Source organism: Brachycentrus maculatus, unplaced genomic scaffold (genome assembly GCF_059751285.1).
Source record: "Brachycentrus maculatus isolate JH-2025_06_01 unplaced genomic scaffold, ASM5975128v1 h1tg000293l, whole genome shotgun sequence".
Lineage (NCBI taxonomy): Eukaryota > Metazoa > Arthropoda > Insecta > Trichoptera > Brachycentridae > Brachycentrus > Brachycentrus maculatus.
Genome location: NW_028281044.1, coordinates 1,541,910 through 1,560,762, shown reverse-complemented (window position 1 = coordinate 1,560,762; position 18,853 = coordinate 1,541,910). Strand labels below are relative to the sequence as shown.

At 35.4% G+C, this 18,853-nt stretch overlaps 1 protein-coding gene across 2 annotated transcripts; it reads right to left on the bottom strand.

Moving 5' to 3' along the window:
* Positions 1-1,276: 1,276 nt before the first annotated feature.
* On the bottom strand, positions 1,277-18,256 carry LOC148305019 (glycine receptor subunit alpha-2-like). Of its 2 annotated transcripts, none has more exons than XM_088267379.1 (8): positions 18,006-18,256; positions 16,523-16,709; positions 15,110-15,336; positions 13,823-13,905; positions 10,741-10,875; positions 8,440-8,616; positions 5,443-5,648; positions 1,277-2,622 (listed from the first exon to the last, which is right to left on the bottom strand). In XM_088267379.1, the coding sequence occupies exons 1-8, from the start codon at positions 18,101-18,103 to the stop codon at positions 2,458-2,460; spliced, it is 1,278 nt and encodes a 425-aa protein (XP_088123505.1). In that variant the 5' UTR covers positions 18,104-18,256; the 3' UTR covers positions 1,277-2,457. The 2 variants fall into 2 exon arrangements, with proteins under 2 accessions (XP_088123505.1, XP_088123506.1); XM_088267380.1 differs by lacking the exon at positions 18,006-18,256 and adding an exon at positions 16,787-16,897.
* Between the last annotated feature and the right edge of the window lie 597 nt (positions 18,257-18,853).

Here is an 18,853-nt window from a genome sequence, read left to right as displayed (position 1 = left end):
CGACTATCTCCAAGAGACGCGCCGAATGGATCGGTCACGTCAAGACAAGAGGGTTTCCTCCACATAATAATAGAGGGGACGATCGAGGGAATAAACACCAGAGGACGCGAATACCTAAGCGACTTATACAAGGACATGGGCTGCTCGACGTATGAAGAGCTGAAGAGGGTTTTGGAAAATAGACTAGAATGGCGAAGGAGATGCCATCTGTTGCTGCAGACCAATCCGCAGGATCGAGACCAGAGAGAGAGAATCATTATATTTTCAACCTATTGGACCAATCAATAATTGATGGGGCTACTTGAACTTTGATGCATTACTTGAGCCCAGTACAAAAGAAATATTTAGATCTGTATTTGGTCTACAATAATGAACGTATCGACATGATTCGTTGTTTCCCTGACAGGTGACACTAATTGTCACGATACACTCATTAATGTAGACCAAATACAGATTTAATTTTTTTTTTGTACTGGGCTCAAGTAACACACACTTATTATTGTAGACCAAATACAGATTTAATTTTTTTTTGTACTGGGCTCAAGTAACACACACTTATTATTGTAGACCAAATACAGATTTTATTTTTTTTGTACTGGGCTCAAGTAACACATCAAGTTCAAGTAGCCCCGTTATGGTAATTAAATAAAGGTATTACTTCAATAAATTATTATGACATATTTTATTGCTTACATTTTACAATTTAGTTATAATAAATCCTAAATGAAACAGTTCAATAATATGTAAAACACCTAACAACCTAAAAATAACAACAATTGTATAGTTTAGTAATACTAGTAGAAATCAAATTAAAAAATAAATTATATAAATATTAAAATACACTAAAATCTTGAAATAATAAATAATTTTTAAAAAAACATTTATTTAGTGAGTTCCTCAATGTGAGAACTAATTCTTCATTATAAAAAGACAGTGATTTCACATAAGTTCTCTTATGGCTGAAATACGAAATTATGTTGATAAGATTGACTTTATATTTTGTATATCAAAAGCGTTATGAACTTTGTGGTACGGTAATATAACACTCTCCTTATCATTCATCATTTACTTTGTGTAATAACACTTTAAAAAACACTACTTCGTGACTACCGGTTTCAGAATGATCATTCCATCGTCAGGTCAAATGTAGATTAAAATGATTTATTTCGTCTTCTTTCTTACTTTATTTATGCATAAATCTCAGACTGTAACAATTTCATTTGAAGTGGTATTGCACAAAGTAAATGATGAATGATAAGAAGAGTGTTAGATTGACTTTTTTTTGGGAAATTGCAAATAGGATTTTTATTTTCTACCGATAATATTAACTCGAGTGTGGGGACAACAACGAAGGCGATACTGGAATGATCATGTAAACAGAATGTCAGATGACAGACTTCTACGTATCGCCCTTCAAGGAATCCCTGAAGGACGCAGACCCCCAGGCAGACCTCCAAAAAGGTGGAAAGACAGCTGGGAGTCAACATCCCAAGAGCTACAAGCGGAGGCACACACAGATCCTTAGGATCTAGAAAAAAAAGAAGAAGAATATTAACTCATTATTTTCAATTAACGCATAGTCTGTGTCCACCACGCATCTGGCACAGTTTGTTTCAATGCAGTGCCCAGAATTCAAACCGTAATTTCTCAGGACAGGTTATTCAAATGGCTTATTTTTTTGGGTTAAAAAAGTTTGTTAGAATAATATTGACATCTAACTTATTTGTTATCTGTTATATTGTTGTAAAAATTAATGGCTCTCAGGAAAATAATTATTTTAAAAAAATCAATTGAAATATAATTTCCTCAAGAGGTGTAATTATTAAAACTGATTAGAAATGCAGAGATCGTGTTTACTTTCTGACAATATGCATTGACAACTAGATTAAATGTTCAAGCCATCATACAATGCCTGCATTGCTCCTGTTCTCTCTTATACGGCTGTGAAACATGGCACCTGACAAGGGCCCAGAGCAGCCGTGTACTAAGCTTTGAGAATAGGAGTCTGCGGAGAATTCTAGGCGTGCGGTGGTTTGACTTTGTGAGGAATGAAGAGATAAGGCGAAGGACGCAGCAAATCTTGGTCACAATTGTCGTCCAGAAAAGGCGATTCAGTTGGCTTGGCCATGTACTCCGCATGTCTCCCGAGAGCCTTAATCAAGCTTGCCTCTTTTACAAGGCATCAGGTTCGCGCCGCCCAGGACGACCACTGCTGACAATTCGTAGGCAGTTCTCGTCAGAACTTCGGGACGCGGATCTAACTTGGGAGGATGTAAGGGAGCTGGCAGCCGAGAGAAAAGCCTGGAGACAGTTTTAGGACTCCATATGCTCCACCTGATTTGACAATTATCAATAACGTTCATAATTCCAGCCATAGATTGCTAATGCCTGTCTCCCTTTCAACTGTTGATTTAACAGTTGTGTGCTTTTAAGTTAGTACATATGTATATAGACCCCTTATAAGAATGTAGACCAGTAGGCAATGTTGAGGATGAAGAAAGAAAAGGGGAAGAAGAATCTGGAGAAGCGGTCTATGAAGATCGCCGTTTCCCTCCCGTTGCAAAAGGTGTCGTATTGAGGGACACTTACGCTAGCACGTACTTCCTCGTCTGGAAAAACACCCTGAAAACAAATGCATTATAATTAAGTATGTATAATCTTTGTAAAACTTTGAAACGATGTATGATAGATGTTCGAATAGTGAAATAAGGAAGGAATGCAAAGCTGAGATAAGCATTATCGATAAAATTAAGAAAGGTGCGTTGAAATGGTTTGGGCATGTGGAACGAATGAGTGAGGAAAGAACGGTAAAACAAATTTATGAGGCGAATGTAGTTGGAAAAAGGAGCAGAGGAAGACCGAGGAAAACTTGGCACGATCAGGTATGCCAAATACTTGAAAGCGGTCAAGTTAGGAGCCGAAATAATCGGTGGGTATATATGAGGAGATGCATGAACGTGGAAGAGGCAAATAATGTTTGCAAAGACAGAGTAGTATTGCGTTCTATTCCCTCTGCCTACCCCTGCGGGGAATCGGCATGATGGTTAGTCAGTTAGTTATTTCTGTATAAACTTTATAATATGATAAAGAAATTAGTAAAATCTTTATTTTTTTACACATTAAATTTTGCTAAAATGAGTTAGACATGACAACTGTTGAGTTATACATATATGAGTATCTTGCTGACCTAAATGACCTGTTGATAGATGTATTCACATGTCTGCTTCACTGACGCCAATTTTACTGTGCTCAGATGGTCCGTGATCCCCATGCTTACATCTTGGAGGCAGCCCGCTTTCCCAATATCTTATTTCCTTCCCAAATCTCTACATTTTTTTAAGGAAATGCTTAAAAACGTCTTTCACATACTGTTGGTAGAGAGCAGGAGATGCTTATAAGCGCCAAGAAACGTTGTACAGATCAGAATCGGGTTTGCGGTTACTTGTGATTAGTATACGGTTCAATCATGCATTATAACTATGGCAAGATTGACAAAAATCATGTTATATCTAACTAACTAACTAACTAACCATCACGCCGCTTCCCCGCAGGGGTAGGCAGAGAGAATAGAGCGCCACACCACTCTGTCCTTGCAAACATTCTTCGCCTCTTCCACGTTCATGCATCTCCTCATACATACCCGTCGATTGTTACGACTCCTAACCTGACCACTTTCAAGTATTTGGCATACCTGATCGTGCCATGTTTTTCTTGGTCTTCCTCTACTTCTTTTCCCACTAACATTCCCCTCATAAATCCGTTTTACCGTTCTTTCCTCACTCATTCGTTCCACATGTCCAAACATTCCTTCCTTATTTCACTATTCGCACATCTATCATACATCGTTTTGTCGCACATTTTTCTGAGAGATCGCATTTCGACTGCATTCAGTCTACTTTCATCCTTCTTTTGCCAACTCCATGTTTCACTTCCATATATTAGAGTTGGAACCAGGACTCCATTGTGCACTGCCAGTTTAGCTCCCGCTGATAGGTTTTTATTTGCTACTGATTTCAGTGCACCATTCACTTTGTTCCCAGCATTCACTCTCCTTTCTATGTCTTTATCAATCTTTCCATCCCTAGAAAACATACTACCCAAATACACGAAATCATCTACCTGTTCCATGGAGAGATTTTGGAACAGGTAGAACATGTTATATCTCCTGCATAATAAACCATAAAATAAAATTTATAGGACAAATACTTGTTGATGGCAGGCTTTCAACGAGCTCACGTCCGCAGGTAACCATATCGGCGGGCTAGAGTGGTAATGATTCCGTAATGTGATTGTGACACAGTGCTGGAGCAATTAGTGTGCTATAACACTTATTCTGTTTCTCGATTAACCTTTTAACCGCGTCAACTTTGTTCCTGAGAGACGCCCATACGCGGCAGTATTTCGCCGTTTTTAAAATGATTACTTTTATCATGTATTTAGTTAAGAAACGATTTATTTTCCTAAACAAAAACGTTCAATGGGATTCATTGTGCCTTTTTGGTACTCTATAATACACTTGTGTCACATCATTCTTGAAATATATCGTAATATAAACAAATAAGAGCGTAACATAAATAAATCAAAGCACGCATCAAGTGTCACTCTTAGCCGCTGGCGATGCGTAGCGTCGAGAGTGAGACAGATATGGGGCATGATTATGGCGCGGACTTATTACCGACCGCAAGAAAAATCAGGGATCTGATCTTTTATTTATCCTTGTGACGTTACAAATTATTAGTCAGACATTTCAACAGATGTCATAAGGCCAAGGATTGACGTATTATTTTATCCAAAGTTCCACACCATCGAAAAATCCCTCCAAGTTGAACTGAGGTTGGAAACTTGGAGCAAAGTAAAAACACATACGGTTATGCGAGCCGCGTGGATCCGGTTAATTGATTCATAATGATAATGTAACTTTACAACATTTTGAGTGTGTCCAAATACTTGTTCACAAAATCTGGATTATCTCCAATTACAGGAGTTATTTTCATATTATTTTTTGACATCTCATCAAAGATGAAGAAGAATATGGAAGTCTGGGCATAAATTATCTGGTCAAATTATAAGCTTAATAATAAAAATGAAAATGGTATTTTCTGGCGTTTCTCATGTGTGTGATTATAATCCAGGATTCGGATCTCACATACTAATATAAGAGTTTCTGCTTAATAAAAAGCTTGTTTACATCTCACCAATAGATGTCTCTAGTGAAGTTCTAGTGATTCATGAACAAGGTTTCTAAATTGGTATATATATATAGAACTTCCAAGAATTTGAGTAGTGTGGTTGTCAATAATGGGTAGAATTGGTTAATGTTACACGTGTGTAAAGTGATCACTTAAACCAGGTTATGACGGTCATCAGCCCCGTAAATGCCCAGACTTCCATATTCTTCTTCATCTTTGATGAGATGTCAAAAAATAATATAATGTAACTTACTTTAAATCCATCAAGATCCGATCTAATGTCTTCATCAGAATACCCCTTCATCACCTTCGTAGCAACGGGTCCCATATAGTTGTTAACGACCGCAAACTCAAATAGGGATAGAAAGACAAACACGGAGCACGACGACATCCAAATATCAATGGCTTTTACATACGATACTGGCGGAAGAGACTGTTGAGATTGGGTATTTTGTGTGGCTAGAAATATAAAGAAAAAAGGACTTATTATTATATTTTAGTTTTGTACTGACATTTCTTGGCGGAACTGCATTTTATAGAATAAAATAACAACTATTTATGTAATTTTTTGTAATTTAATTGACCAGCAACCGGGTTTCGTCGTAACCGACATCATTAGACTGGTGTGAGGCTAGACAAAATTCTATATACACAACAAGGCAGGAGTTGAAAACCATGATTTTATATAATTTTTCGGACAAAATTAATTTAAATATTATTTTAATACAATACTTAAACTCATTCAATTTAAATTCATTTTGGTTTTCAACTCCTGCCTTGTTGTGTGTATAACATAGAATTTTGTCTAGCCTTACACCAGTCTGATGATGTCGGTTATGACAAAACCCGGTTACTTATTAACCATATCCGCTCCCTAGGTGGAGCATATAGAGTCCACAAACTGTCTCCAGGCTTTTCTGTCGGCTGCCAGCTCCCTTGCATCCTCCCAAGTCAGATCCGCGTCCCGAAGTTCTGACGAGAACTGCCTACGAATTGTCAGCAGTGGTCGTCCTGGGCGGCGCGAACCTGATGCCTTGTAAAAGAGGCAAGCTTTATTAAGGCTCTCAGGAGGCATGCGGAGTACATGGCCAAGCCAACTGAATCGCCTTTTCTTGACGACAGTTGTGACCGAGATTTGCTGCGTCCTACGCCTTATCTCTTCATTCCTCACAAAGTCAAACCACCGCACGCCTAAGATTCTCCGCAAACACCTATTCTCAAAGCTTAGTACACGGCTGCTCTGGGCCCTTGTAAGGTGCCATGTTTCACAGCCGTATAAGAGAACAGGAGCAATGCAAGCATTGTGTAGGCGGCATAGCAAACCCGGTTGCTAGTAAAATAAAATTCACATGGAAAAAATTATAAAGTTGTTATTTTATTCTATAAAAAAAAGATAGAATGAATACTTAAAATACTATAAATAATTTATTTTTATGATCAATTTTAACCTTCGACAGCATTTTATCATTTAATCAGTCCCCTGACTAGCCCGAGAGTGACTCGGGCTAGGGTTTATATTGCATTTGATGAGCACGAGCACTGGTCGGGTAAATCGTATTCTGATTCGTCATTCCTGCTTTGCCGAGTCAAATATCGACCCATTTATTTTTATTAAATAACCCGCGCGGTGTTTGGACAGTCTTGTTTTCACTTGTGGGTGACAATTTCCTGCTCTGAAAATTTCTCTCGCCTTAAGTAGAGTTGCTGTTAAGTTGTTAATATGTCCAAAGTGCATTTCAAACAAATTTGACATATCGCTCACTCCTTTCAAGAACGTCATAAATCAAAAAACTTGATTTTTCAGGAGAACGTTTTCAAAGTTTTAAAATATAATACAATGTATTAAAAATAAATATCAAGCCACTTATTGAACTTTTTTCTGAGCAACAGATATTTTTAGGTAAAACCTGAAGGTGTTTTCTCCATTTGAAAAATATTTAGTTTATTTAAAAAAATAATTAAACAATACCTTTTCTTCAAAATGAAAAAACAACATTTTCTTCCCTGTAGCGGGTAAATATTAAGTTAAAAATATGATTCTTTTTTTGGGGTATAGTACATTTTCTAGGCATTCTGAAAACATGCATAACTCAAAATTGACGATTTTTGATTTATGACGTTCTTGAAAGGAGTGAGCGATATCTTGTTTGAAATGCACTTTGACAGCTTGACTTCTGATTCTGTTTTTTTTTTCTTTATAAGTAAAATACTTGGATTTAGATATTTTATTTATTGTTTCTCCACTCGCTTTGTGGTAAGATATGATGAAATTGTAAAATAATACACTTTTTTTTTACAACTTAGGTTATATTTATTTTAAGGACTTTCCTTCTCTAACCCTTATCCGCACCCAATGGTGCATAGGACACTGCATCATATAAATGCAGTGTTATCTTGATCTTACACATGAAGGAAAAGTGATCAGCCCTCCGCTTCAAGTACCAGTCTAATTAAATAAATATCCCAGTGAAAAAAAATCACTTATATTTATTTGAACTCCCCCTGGGAATCGAACCCGGGACCTCCAGTACGGTAGCCGAGCGTGCTGACCATTACACTACAAAGGCTAACTTTAAGGACTAACTACAATTATATTCACACCCGAAGATGGAAACATCTGTAGCTTCCGAAACTAGTTGTTAACCTGTTAACCGGGCAGTCTGCTGTCCAATTACACAACTTGTAACGGGTGCGAATACTGATTCACTCCGTGTCTTAAATTCATGTCGAGACATGTATGGACGACTAATATCTTTGTTGTTCGAAAAATATATGTCCATATATTTATATAACATAATAAACACATATTTCAAGGACGTATTTATATGTCCTACCTGTACCCAATATTGTTTACGTTTGACGTATTTGTGCGTCCCGCCCTGTTAACAGGTTAAAATAAATATAACTCGAATGTTAAAAAACAAGAGTTTTAATTTACAATTGGATTTAGATAAATTAGATAGCTGATTTGTCCGCCTCCGTAGTGTAATGGTCAGCACGCTCGGCTACCGTTCTGGAGGTCCCGGGTTTGATTCCCAAGGGGGGGCAAATAAATATAAGTGATTTTTTCACTGTAATATTTATTCAATATTACCCTGGACTGGTACCTGAAGCGGAGGGCTGATCACCTTTCCTTCATGTGTAAAACGATCAAGATAACACTGCATTTATATGAAGCAGTGCCCTATGCACCATTGGGGTGCGGATAAGGGTTTTATTATTATTATTATAGATAGCTGATTGATATTACCTAGAGTTAGGAGGGAAGTGACTCCGAGGGTAACTCTGGCAGGTATGGCCTCGGGTTTGATCCAAAAGGATATCCAGGACATTACGACGATCAGAGCAGAAGGAATGTAGGTGTGGAAAAGGTGGTAGCCAAGACGTCTGCGAAGGTTGAACACCACAGCTAGGCAAGTGAAGTTGCCTGAAATGGACAAGGTATTAAAACATCAACATGCATATATAGGAGAGGTATTTTCTGTATGAAGGTTGAACTAAATTAAAATTGAATTTTTAAGGTGTATAAGCAGGTGCTTTTTTTCCATACAACGCGGTGGACTGGTCGGCTGTCCAAATTTAAAACACAGCAAGAGAAGAAGTACATGTTTTTATCAGCTAAGGCAAATTAAAAGCATTCGCAAGAATCTGCCAGTTGATGCTGCCCGTCAATTAATAAATGCGTTTGTAATATCGAGAGTAGATTATTGTAACGGTATATAAACGGGTCTACCAAACAATAAAATGACTCGACTGCAATCAGTGTTTAACGCAGCAGCGAGACTAATTTTTGGAATTTCTAAATTCAGTCACATCACCCCACTACTTCACAAACTCCACTGGTTACGCTTTCCCCAAAGGGTTGAGTATAAACTCTGCCTACTCATGTATAAATCAATACACAATATGGCTCCAGAGTATCTTAAGGAGCTGTGTATTCCAGATGAATTGGTTGATAGACGTTTCACGCTTCGATCGGCTACAACATCTGCAATGGGCAAAGTTATCTTACCAGCTCGCAACCAACGCACTAAATTTGGCGAGCGTGCCTTTGCTGTTGCAGGACCGACGGCGTGGAATGCTCTTCCACCAATGGTTAGAAATAGTGAGAGTGAGATGATCTTTAGAAAAAGACTAAAAACACATTTGTTTGCTAAATCATTTCCACCATAATATTTTCCCCAATTCATTCACCGTGAAGCGCCCTTGAGGTATTTTTTTACGAAAATGGCGCTATATAAGTTATCCAATTTTATTATTATTATTATTATTTAAAAAGACTTTGTAAAATTAGTCCTTATTTACCACAATAATAACATTTAATAATATCATTTCATAACACTTTGAAATCAAATTGATACAAAACTAAATTTTTTTGTAAAACATTACATCGCATTGTACCAACCCACTGATATATACATGTACACACTTGTTACATATGTGACACAAGAGCTATATTGCTATATAGAGTACAAACAGTAAAAAAGAACAAAAAAATCATACAAAGAAAAAAGACTACATATATGCAATATCATTGACACTAAAAAAGAACAAAAAAATCATACAAAGAAAAAAGACTATATGCAGTATCATTGACACTAAAAAAGAATAAAAAAATCATACAAAGAAAAAAGAGTATATGCAATATCATTGACACTAAAAAAGAATAAAAAAAAAACAAACAAAGAAAAAAGACTATATGCAATATCATTGACACTAAAAAAGAATTTAAAAAAATCATACAAAGAAAAAATACTATATGCAATATCATTGACACTTAAAAAGAATAAAAAAAATCATACAAAGAAAAAAGACTATTTGCAATATCATTGAATAAGTACAAACAACAAAAATTGAGTGTAAGTCCCTCTCCAAGTACTTGAGCTTAGTATCTTTATTGGAGAGGCACAGCGTAACTATTGTAGTGTAAGACCTGTTATAAGTAGAAATGTCTAGTAAATTAATTAAATTAAAATATTTTTTGAACCACATTAAACAAATTTTAAAAACTTGTATGTAGTAGGTAAATCATCAAGAGTTAGTATTATAAAATTGAATAGTTAGTTTTTATTTTTAATTTATTTCTTTTCTTGTGTATATTATGTTAATAATAAAACCCTTATCCGCACCCCAATGGTGCATAGGGCACTGCTTCATATGAACACAGTGTTATCTTGATCGTTTACACACGAAGGAAAGGTGATCAGCCCTCCGCTTCAGGTACCAGTCCAGGGTAATATTGAATAAATATTACAGTGAAAAAATCACTTATATTTATTTGACCCCCCTGGGAATCGAACCCGGGACCTCCAGAACGGTAGCCGAGCGTGCTGACCATTACACTACAGAGGCGGACATTTATGTTAAAGTAGATAAAAATAATTTATAAAAAAATTCTTTAAAAAAGAACTCCATCCACAGGACACAAAAGGTGGCTTAGTTGGTCTCAAAAAAAAATTATGTAATGTAAATGTATATATATAAGTATGTTTAAATAAATATAAATAAATGAAATGCTGAAAAGGAAAACATTGGCAGTTTGAAGGTTTACCTGTTGAGTATTCTATAGTGCAATCGGTTGTATAGTTGTTGGATATATCCAGTTGTGGAAGCTCAATCTCGGGATTCACGACAAGTGGGTCCGTCATGTTCCATATAAACCTCAAATCATGGACAGTGTGTGACACTGGAAATAAGATTGTGGATTTGATTAAACTTTATTTTTCATCAAAACTAGCTTTATTTAGATTAGAAAGAGCTCTTTGCGGTGGTATGGACATGTGGAGCGAATGGATAGCGAGAGAATGACTAAGAAAATATATGTGGCGAATGTGAGAGGGAAAACAGAACGTGGACGACCGAAAAAGACTTGGCACGATCAGATCGATCAGAACCTAAAATCTGGCGGTGTCAAAAGTCTGCGTAATCGGAGGGCATGTATGACTAGATGTATGGATGTGAAGGAGGCGAGGAGTGTATGTCAGGACAGAAGAGTGTGGTGTTCCATCCTCTCTGCCTACCCCTGTGGGGAAACGGTGTGATGGTAGTAGTAGTAGTAGTAGTTTATTTTTCATATTATTTTCTGACATCTCATCAAAGATGAAGAAGAATATGGAAGTCTGGGCATTTACGGGGCTGACAACTTATAAAATAGTTGCTGCTCAATAAAAAGCTTATTTTCATCTCATCAATAGATTTATTGTAACTGCAGACAGTTGGTAGAATTCCATATTGAATTGTTGGGTAATATATCCAAAATTAAACAAGGTTGATTGGATTTGAGTTCTACATTTATTTATGTATATGTTAATACGTGTTTGATAATGTTTGTAATGATAAGTGTTTGATAATGTCTTAAAAAGACGAAACGCGTCACAAATTAACATATAGATAAATAAATGTAGAATTCAAATCCAATAAACCTTGTTTAATTTTGGATATATTACCCAACAATTCATCAATAGATGTCTCTAGTGAAGTTCTAGTGATTTGAGATGTCAAAAAATAATATAAAATATAACTCCTATTATAAGAGATAAAAAAAAATATAAAAAAAAGACTTGGCACGATCAGATCAATCAGAACCTAAAATCTGGCGGTGTCAAAAGTCTGCGTAATCGGAGGGCATGTATGACTAGATGTATGGATGTGAAGGAGGCTAGGAGTGTATGTCAGGACAGAAGAGTGTGGCGTTCCATCCTCTCTGCCTACCCCTGCGGGGAAACGGCGTGATGGTAGTAGTAGTAGTAGTAGTAGTATAAGAGATAACAAGTATTTGGACACACACTCAAAATGTTGTAAAGAAATTATCTGGTCAAGCTAAAAATAATAAAAATGTAAATGATATTTTCTGGCGTTTCTCATGTATGTGATTTTAATCCAGGATTCAGACCTCACATACTAATATAAGAGTTTCTGCTCAATAAAAAGCTTCTTTTCATCTCATCAATAGATATCTCTAGTGAAGTTCTAGTGATTCAAGAACAACGTTTCGAAATTGGTTCATATATTTAGAACTTCCAAGAATTTGAGTAGTGTGGTTGTCAATAATGGGTAGAATTGATGAATGTTACACGTTTGTAAAGTGATCACTTTAACCAGCCCATGATGGTCGTCAGCCCCGTAAATGCCCAGACTTCCATATTCTTCTTCATCTTTGATGAGATATCAAAAAAAAATGTGAAAAATAACTACTATAATTGGAGATAATCCAGATATGTGGACAAGTGTTTGGACACACTCAAAATGTTGTAAGCTTTATTTTGTAGAGACCCTTTTAAATGTATGCAAGATCCTTAATGAATTATTTTACATTCTGGGAGACGTCTGAAAACACAATTTCTATTTTTGTGACTCTTATAATTTTACCACACTTGGTTATGAGAAATACACTTGGATGGCCTAATTCTAGCCAATGTCTGTACACGATGAATTTTTCAGTTCTTTGGACACGTTGCGCGTGGCAATGAGGATAGCCTGAAATGACTGGTTGTGATCAGTAGCCTGAAGGGGAAGAGAGGGAGATGAAGATCTCCCACACGATGGACCGATCAAGTTAAGGTGGTTGGAGCGCTACGTGCAGCGTAGTCAAGGGATAACTGGAGAAGGGTCACTGCTTCCACAAGGATCACAACCCTCAGTAATGAGGAATAAGAGGTAGAAGTGATAATTTTACCAGATTTCTTTGTATTAAGCCGTACCCTGCATTTAATATTTAACATTAGACTATTTGTTGGATGTTAATTACGATTGGATCCGACGCCAGACACAAGTCTGTGACGTGGTAGAGCGAATTGCTTGGCTGAAGTGGAAATGGGCCGGTCACATAGCCAGAATGACCGACGACAGATGGACGAAACGCGTTCTGGTGTGGAGACCGAGGAACCAGAGGCCTCAAGGACATCCACCGATGAGATGGATGGACGACATCAGGAAGTTTGCTGGAAGACAGTGGATGGGGACGGCGTAGGATCGGGAGGAGTGGAGGCGGAAGGGGGAGGCCTTTGTCCAGCAGTGGACCTCAACGGGCTGATATGACTAATTACCTAAGTTTGTGTAAATTTAAAATTTTGCTTAGATTGTTTATAGAAGAGACAGATTTAAGTTCCTTTTTCTTGTAGACGTATCACTCATGTAGTACATGCTTGCTAGTTTTTTACTTTTTCATATTATTTATGTTTTTAATTTTATTTTTAAAAAAAAAAATTTTTTTTTGTTTTCTGATAGTCAAGTATTTAGTATTTTTTGTATTTTATATTACCACTATTAATCTAATTCTACTTATAATACCTATTGTATTCTTGCCAGTGTCCTTTACTATGACCTAAATTATATTGTTTACCCACACACAGGCCATGCCTTTGTGGGATCTTTTATTGTATTAATATTTTATTAATATTTTTTTGTATTTGTATTTATGCCATGGTTGTATCATGAATCTAAAGAATTCAAAATAAAAATTTTAATAAAAAAACACTTTTATACCTTAACCAATCATTACGATCAAAGTTTATATTTGTATTGCTACAATTATACATACATACAATTTGCGTTTTCAGGTTTTTTTGTAATATAATTATCTTATAACTGCAGGAAAGAGAACTTTTAGTTGATAGCAGAAAGATTTGACTTACGGCTTTCAATCATCATGGAGCAGATTTGAGTGTCATGCGGGTACGATTCGAACTTCATGGCACACGAGAGGACTAGAGTTAATCTGAAAGAAGTAAATGTATTGAGAATGAGTGTTTGTTTTATTACCACTGTATATAACAATAAGTCCACCTCTGTAGTTTAATGGTTGCCTCATTTGTAAAATAATAATTTTGGATAATTTATATAGCGCCTTTTTTGTAAAATACTACCTTAAGGGCGCTTGTCCACTACCCGGAATTCCGTGTAATTTTACCGTCCGGCCCGTCAGTTAGCGTTTTAAAATGACGATTGGCTTGTGCTTTCGTCCATCTTTCTTCAGATCGGAGCTCTTGACCGGTGCGTGAAAACGTTGCGCGTAAATTCGATCACGCTAAACTGTCATAGTCGTTTTCATTTTTCAAAACCGGACTGCCGGACGGTGAAATCTCATGTAGTGGACAAACGCCCTAAGGGTGCTTATACAAATATATGTAGATTATGATATGAAAATGATAATGATTGTATTTAAACAGTAAAACCTGTTCTTTCTGTTTTACCGACAACATATTATTTAAAACAAAGTTTGTGTGATGACACTGTCAAGGTGAAAAACATTTGACATAAAATGTAAATTTTTTTATTCAAGAAAATATGTTAATTTTAGCATTGACACTACAAAAAGGAAAACAAAAACAAGAAAAAAAACTTCATCTTGAACATCAACACATGAAGAAAAGGTGATCAGCCCTTCGCTTCAGGTCCAGTCCAGGGTAATATTGAATAAGCTTAATAATAAAAATGAAAACGGTATTTTCTGGCGTTTCTCATGTGTGTGATTATAATCCAGGATTCGGATCTCACATACTAATATAAGAGTTTCTGCTTAATAAAAAGCTTCTTTACATCTCACCAATAATTGGTTCATATATATAGAACTTCCAAGAATTTGAGTGGTGTGGTTGTCAATAGTGGGTAGAATTGGTGAATGTTACACGTGTGTAAAGTGATCACTTTAACCAGCCTATGACGGTCGTAAGCCCCGTAAATGCCCAGACTTCCATATTCTTCTTCATCTTTGATGAGATGTCAAAAAATAATATGATATTGAATAAATATTAAAGTGAAAAAATCACTCATATTTATTTGATCCCCCCCCCCTGGGAATTAAACCCGGGACCTCCAGTACAGCAGCTGAGTGTGCTAACCATTACACAACGGAAGCGGATGATTACAAAGGGTTAAAAAAAAGATGTAGCAACAGGGTTGATGACTGAAACAGTACTTACTTGGACATGTACAATAGCGTCTTGTCATGGTACAGCCATAGGTAATGGTTTGGTATGCTCATCTCGTGGAAGGTGACCTTCTTGGCATTCTTGAAGAAGCAGTCCGGTCTCCAGATGCTGTTCAGCCATTCCACGTCCAGGATGCGGTACTCCTCGTTCATGTTCTCCGGCAGCCTTAACCGCGGGTCCCGCCATGATTGTGCGAGAAATATGTCAGCGACGTACGTCTGTAATAATATGAACAAATTTATTTGCAACATTTTGAGTGTGTCCAAATACTTGTTCACAAATCTGGATTATCTCCAATTACAGGAGTCATTTTACATATTGTTTTTTGACATCTCATCAAAGATGAAGAAGGATATGGAAGTCTGGGCATTTACGGGGCTGACGACCGTCATAGGCTGGTTTAAGTGATCACTTTACACACGTGTAACATTCGCAATTCTACCCATTGGGAATGGGTAGAATCCCTCTCTTCCTCTCCAAGCCTAAGCGGCTCATTATTAAAATAGGTATCAAATTGTGGTAGAGTGGGTTTGAACCAAGAAACTCTGATTTAAGAGTCCGCGACACTAACCACGGGACCACAACCGAATCCAAATACTTGTTTCCAAATCTGGGTTTCTCTACGTAGTTTTTTTTTTTTTAAATAGGGAATTATTTGTGTTTTATTATTTACAAAAATACTTCGATTGCATACTATTTCTGTGAGCCATTCGGCTCATTATTAGAAATAGGTATCAAATTGTGGTAGAGTGGGTTCGAAAGTATTTGGACACACTCAAAATGTTGTGAATAAAAAAATCTGGTAAAATTATAAGCCGCATACAAAATTGAAAATCATGTTTTCAGGTGTTTTTCAGTGTGTAAAATAATCTGGTTAGAATCTTGCATTCATCCAAATAAAAGGGTCTCTGTAAAATAAAAAGCTTTTTCAATCCAACCATAGATAGCGCTAGTGAACTCACATGTACAGTGTCATGAGAATAATGATATATGTAGGAGTTCTAAAAAAATTAGTAATGTGTTGTCAATCATGGGTAGAATAGTGAAAGTTAGACATATATAAAGTGATCACTTAAACCAGACTATGACAGCCTTATAAATACTCAAACTTCCATTGTCTATGTGGAGATATCAATATTTTTTTATCTGTGTTGTAATATCAATTAAAATCTTAATAAACAATCCCTGTATAAAGTGGGGTAATATCCAGCAATTATGAGGAATTGCGCAATATATAATGTTTATATTTATATTTTGGACTCAGAAAGGTAACGATTGTTACTATCGATATAATGGCGAAAGTCGCATGAATAGGGACAATACAAAGTTTTTAAAAAAAACACTAAATAAAAACAAAAAAAATAATAAAAAACAAAAAACAATCTAAGAAAATAAACTACAAACCATGGACTCCTCATTGATGGAATCTAAAGACAAGACTGTCACATGGAAATACACAACTGTTGGCTGTCCCAAAAGTTTGGGGGCTCGATTTTTGTCATAGTATTTAGTTTTTATTGGCAGAATGTCTCTCAGCGATAGACTGCTTTCTAAATTCTTGAGCTCGACTTCCTGATACGACGAATTAGCTCTGAAAACAAATAAGAATACAATCAAATCACTTAATAATGTAATACATACTTTTTGAATACTGGTTGAGACTCGTACATAATTCAAATTAATTTATCAACCAAGAATAATATTGAAAATGCATTTTTCAAAAAAAACAGCTTTTCAGATCAATAAATATTTTGACATTTATGAAAACGCGGGAAAAGTGACATTTGAAATGTCATTTTTTTAGCAAAGATAATTAGACGCAAAAGATGGGTAATTTATATTTATTTTACTTTGTTTATACACTTTGTGGTAGGTACATGTTTTTCACTTCAAATTAAACATTTTACAAGCCAAATTGGACGATGATTACCTCGCCAAATTAATAGACTTTTTAAATGGTGTAAATGATTTAAATAATGTAAAAGAGTACCTCGATGAGGGCTGCCGGTTGAGATTTCTATATAGTGAAAAAATGCTACGTAAGAAATCATCTATCTGTCCCAAAACAGAAACATTTAATTTTTAATTTTTCCATAACACATCATTGTTAATTTTTCCATAAATTAAAAATAAATACGAAAAAAACATGCTCTGGCTAATAAAATAGGAGAGATGGCTTTAACCTATAAACGTCCAGTGGTCCCGTACGGGACCGTAGATTTAGTCAATCAAAGCTCTATGGTCCCGTACGGGACCAGTGATTATGGTTTGTCTTGCATCATAAGGCGTTCCGTTTGCATTTGTAAAACTTGGCGGAACTTAAATAAATAAATAAATATAAAATAAATAAATATTCCACCACAGTCCACGATAGAATCTGTTCTGCGATTGGCTAATCTCATTGATCGAAAAAAACCTTAAAGCAAACTTGATTGTCGCGTATACATAAAAGTAATAAAACTGGAAGATCCTTATTCAAATGATAACAATTTTCAAAAGGTCTTTGTATAGACAAATATTTCAAATTTGGTTTACGATTTTTTATTTTAATTTATAGTTTTAAAATTATTTAAGTTATGCGTATTCTTATCGTTTATATTTTTAAACATTGATGTATAATTATATTATATGTAAAAAAATGTAAATAAAGATTTTGTAAATTGTAAGCAATATTTTTAATAATGCTTCCTATTTTACCCACATAGTTTAACAGATATAATTATTTTTAAAACAAATATTTTTGCAAAAAAAATGCTTAGGTAACCTACACATGAACGGGGTGCCCAAAGGTTAAAGAATGTTTTACAATGCAAATTTTACATTAACATTTTTGTGACCCGTTAAAATTAATAAAGATCTCAAAATACAACAAAATTTACATACTTACAGGAACGACAACTTCTCCTCACACACGACAACGCCGATTAACATAAATAACATGTTTAATCTCCGAAACATGATCACACAAACATTGGCCGAATACATTAATAAATGTCTGTAATTCACATGATTTGTGTAAATACTTTGTTCAAACTATTTCGACATACAACAAAAACTTATGTAACGACCATTTTGTCGGGATATTTATTGAAATAACCATAGTTTTTCTTCACATGTGTATGCACCTTTTACCGGTCATAATTTAAAAATCAAGCTCCGTACAAAAACACGTTCGTAATATAAATATCACTTCCAAATATGTTTTTAATAGCATTTTTTTCAGTATTTACAGCACTAGCATTTAAATCGACATTCGAATATTTAATTAGATAAATAAAATCAAAATGGAAACTAAAGTAATAATTAATACGGTATGCTTTAATCGTTTTTAAATAATTTATGCATGTCGTGATTAAGTTATAAATATTTTTTATTGGACAACAATTTACATTATCTATCTCAGACCTGTGCAGAATAAAATGTCAATGGAGTCACTAATTTGATTATGGTTTAAGGCTTCAGCATATAGAGCAAACCAACGATTCTAAAACATTTTTATTTCAAATTCCTAATGCAATACGAAAATAAATTAAATGATTTTTTTAATGATAATTATTTATGATTTTGTACGTTAGTTAAAATAAAATAAAATAATACGAAGCCCACTGCTGTAAAAACGACGAACGACAAATGTTCTAATGGTGAAATAAAAAAGGAATGCAAGGCTAATATAAGCATAATTGATAAATTTAAGAGAGGTGTGTTGAAACCTATCAGGAAAAGCTAAACTGGGAG

What these genes read in the sequence shown, in the direction of transcription:
- LOC148305019 (XM_088267379.1), bottom strand. Translation starts at nt 18,103, where the DNA reads ATGTATTCGGCCAATGTTTGTGTGATCATGTTTCGGAGATTAAACATG. An exon ending in ACGCTATTGTACATGTCCAA is followed by an intron (nt 13,906 to 15,109) that starts GTAAGTACTGTT and finishes TACTTCTTTCAG; the next exon opens with ATTAACTCTAGTCCTCTCGT. An exon ending in CACTTCCCTCCTAACTCTAG is followed by an intron (nt 5,649 to 8,439) that starts GTAATATCAATC and finishes TTATATTTCTAG; the next exon opens with CCACACAAAATACCCAATCT.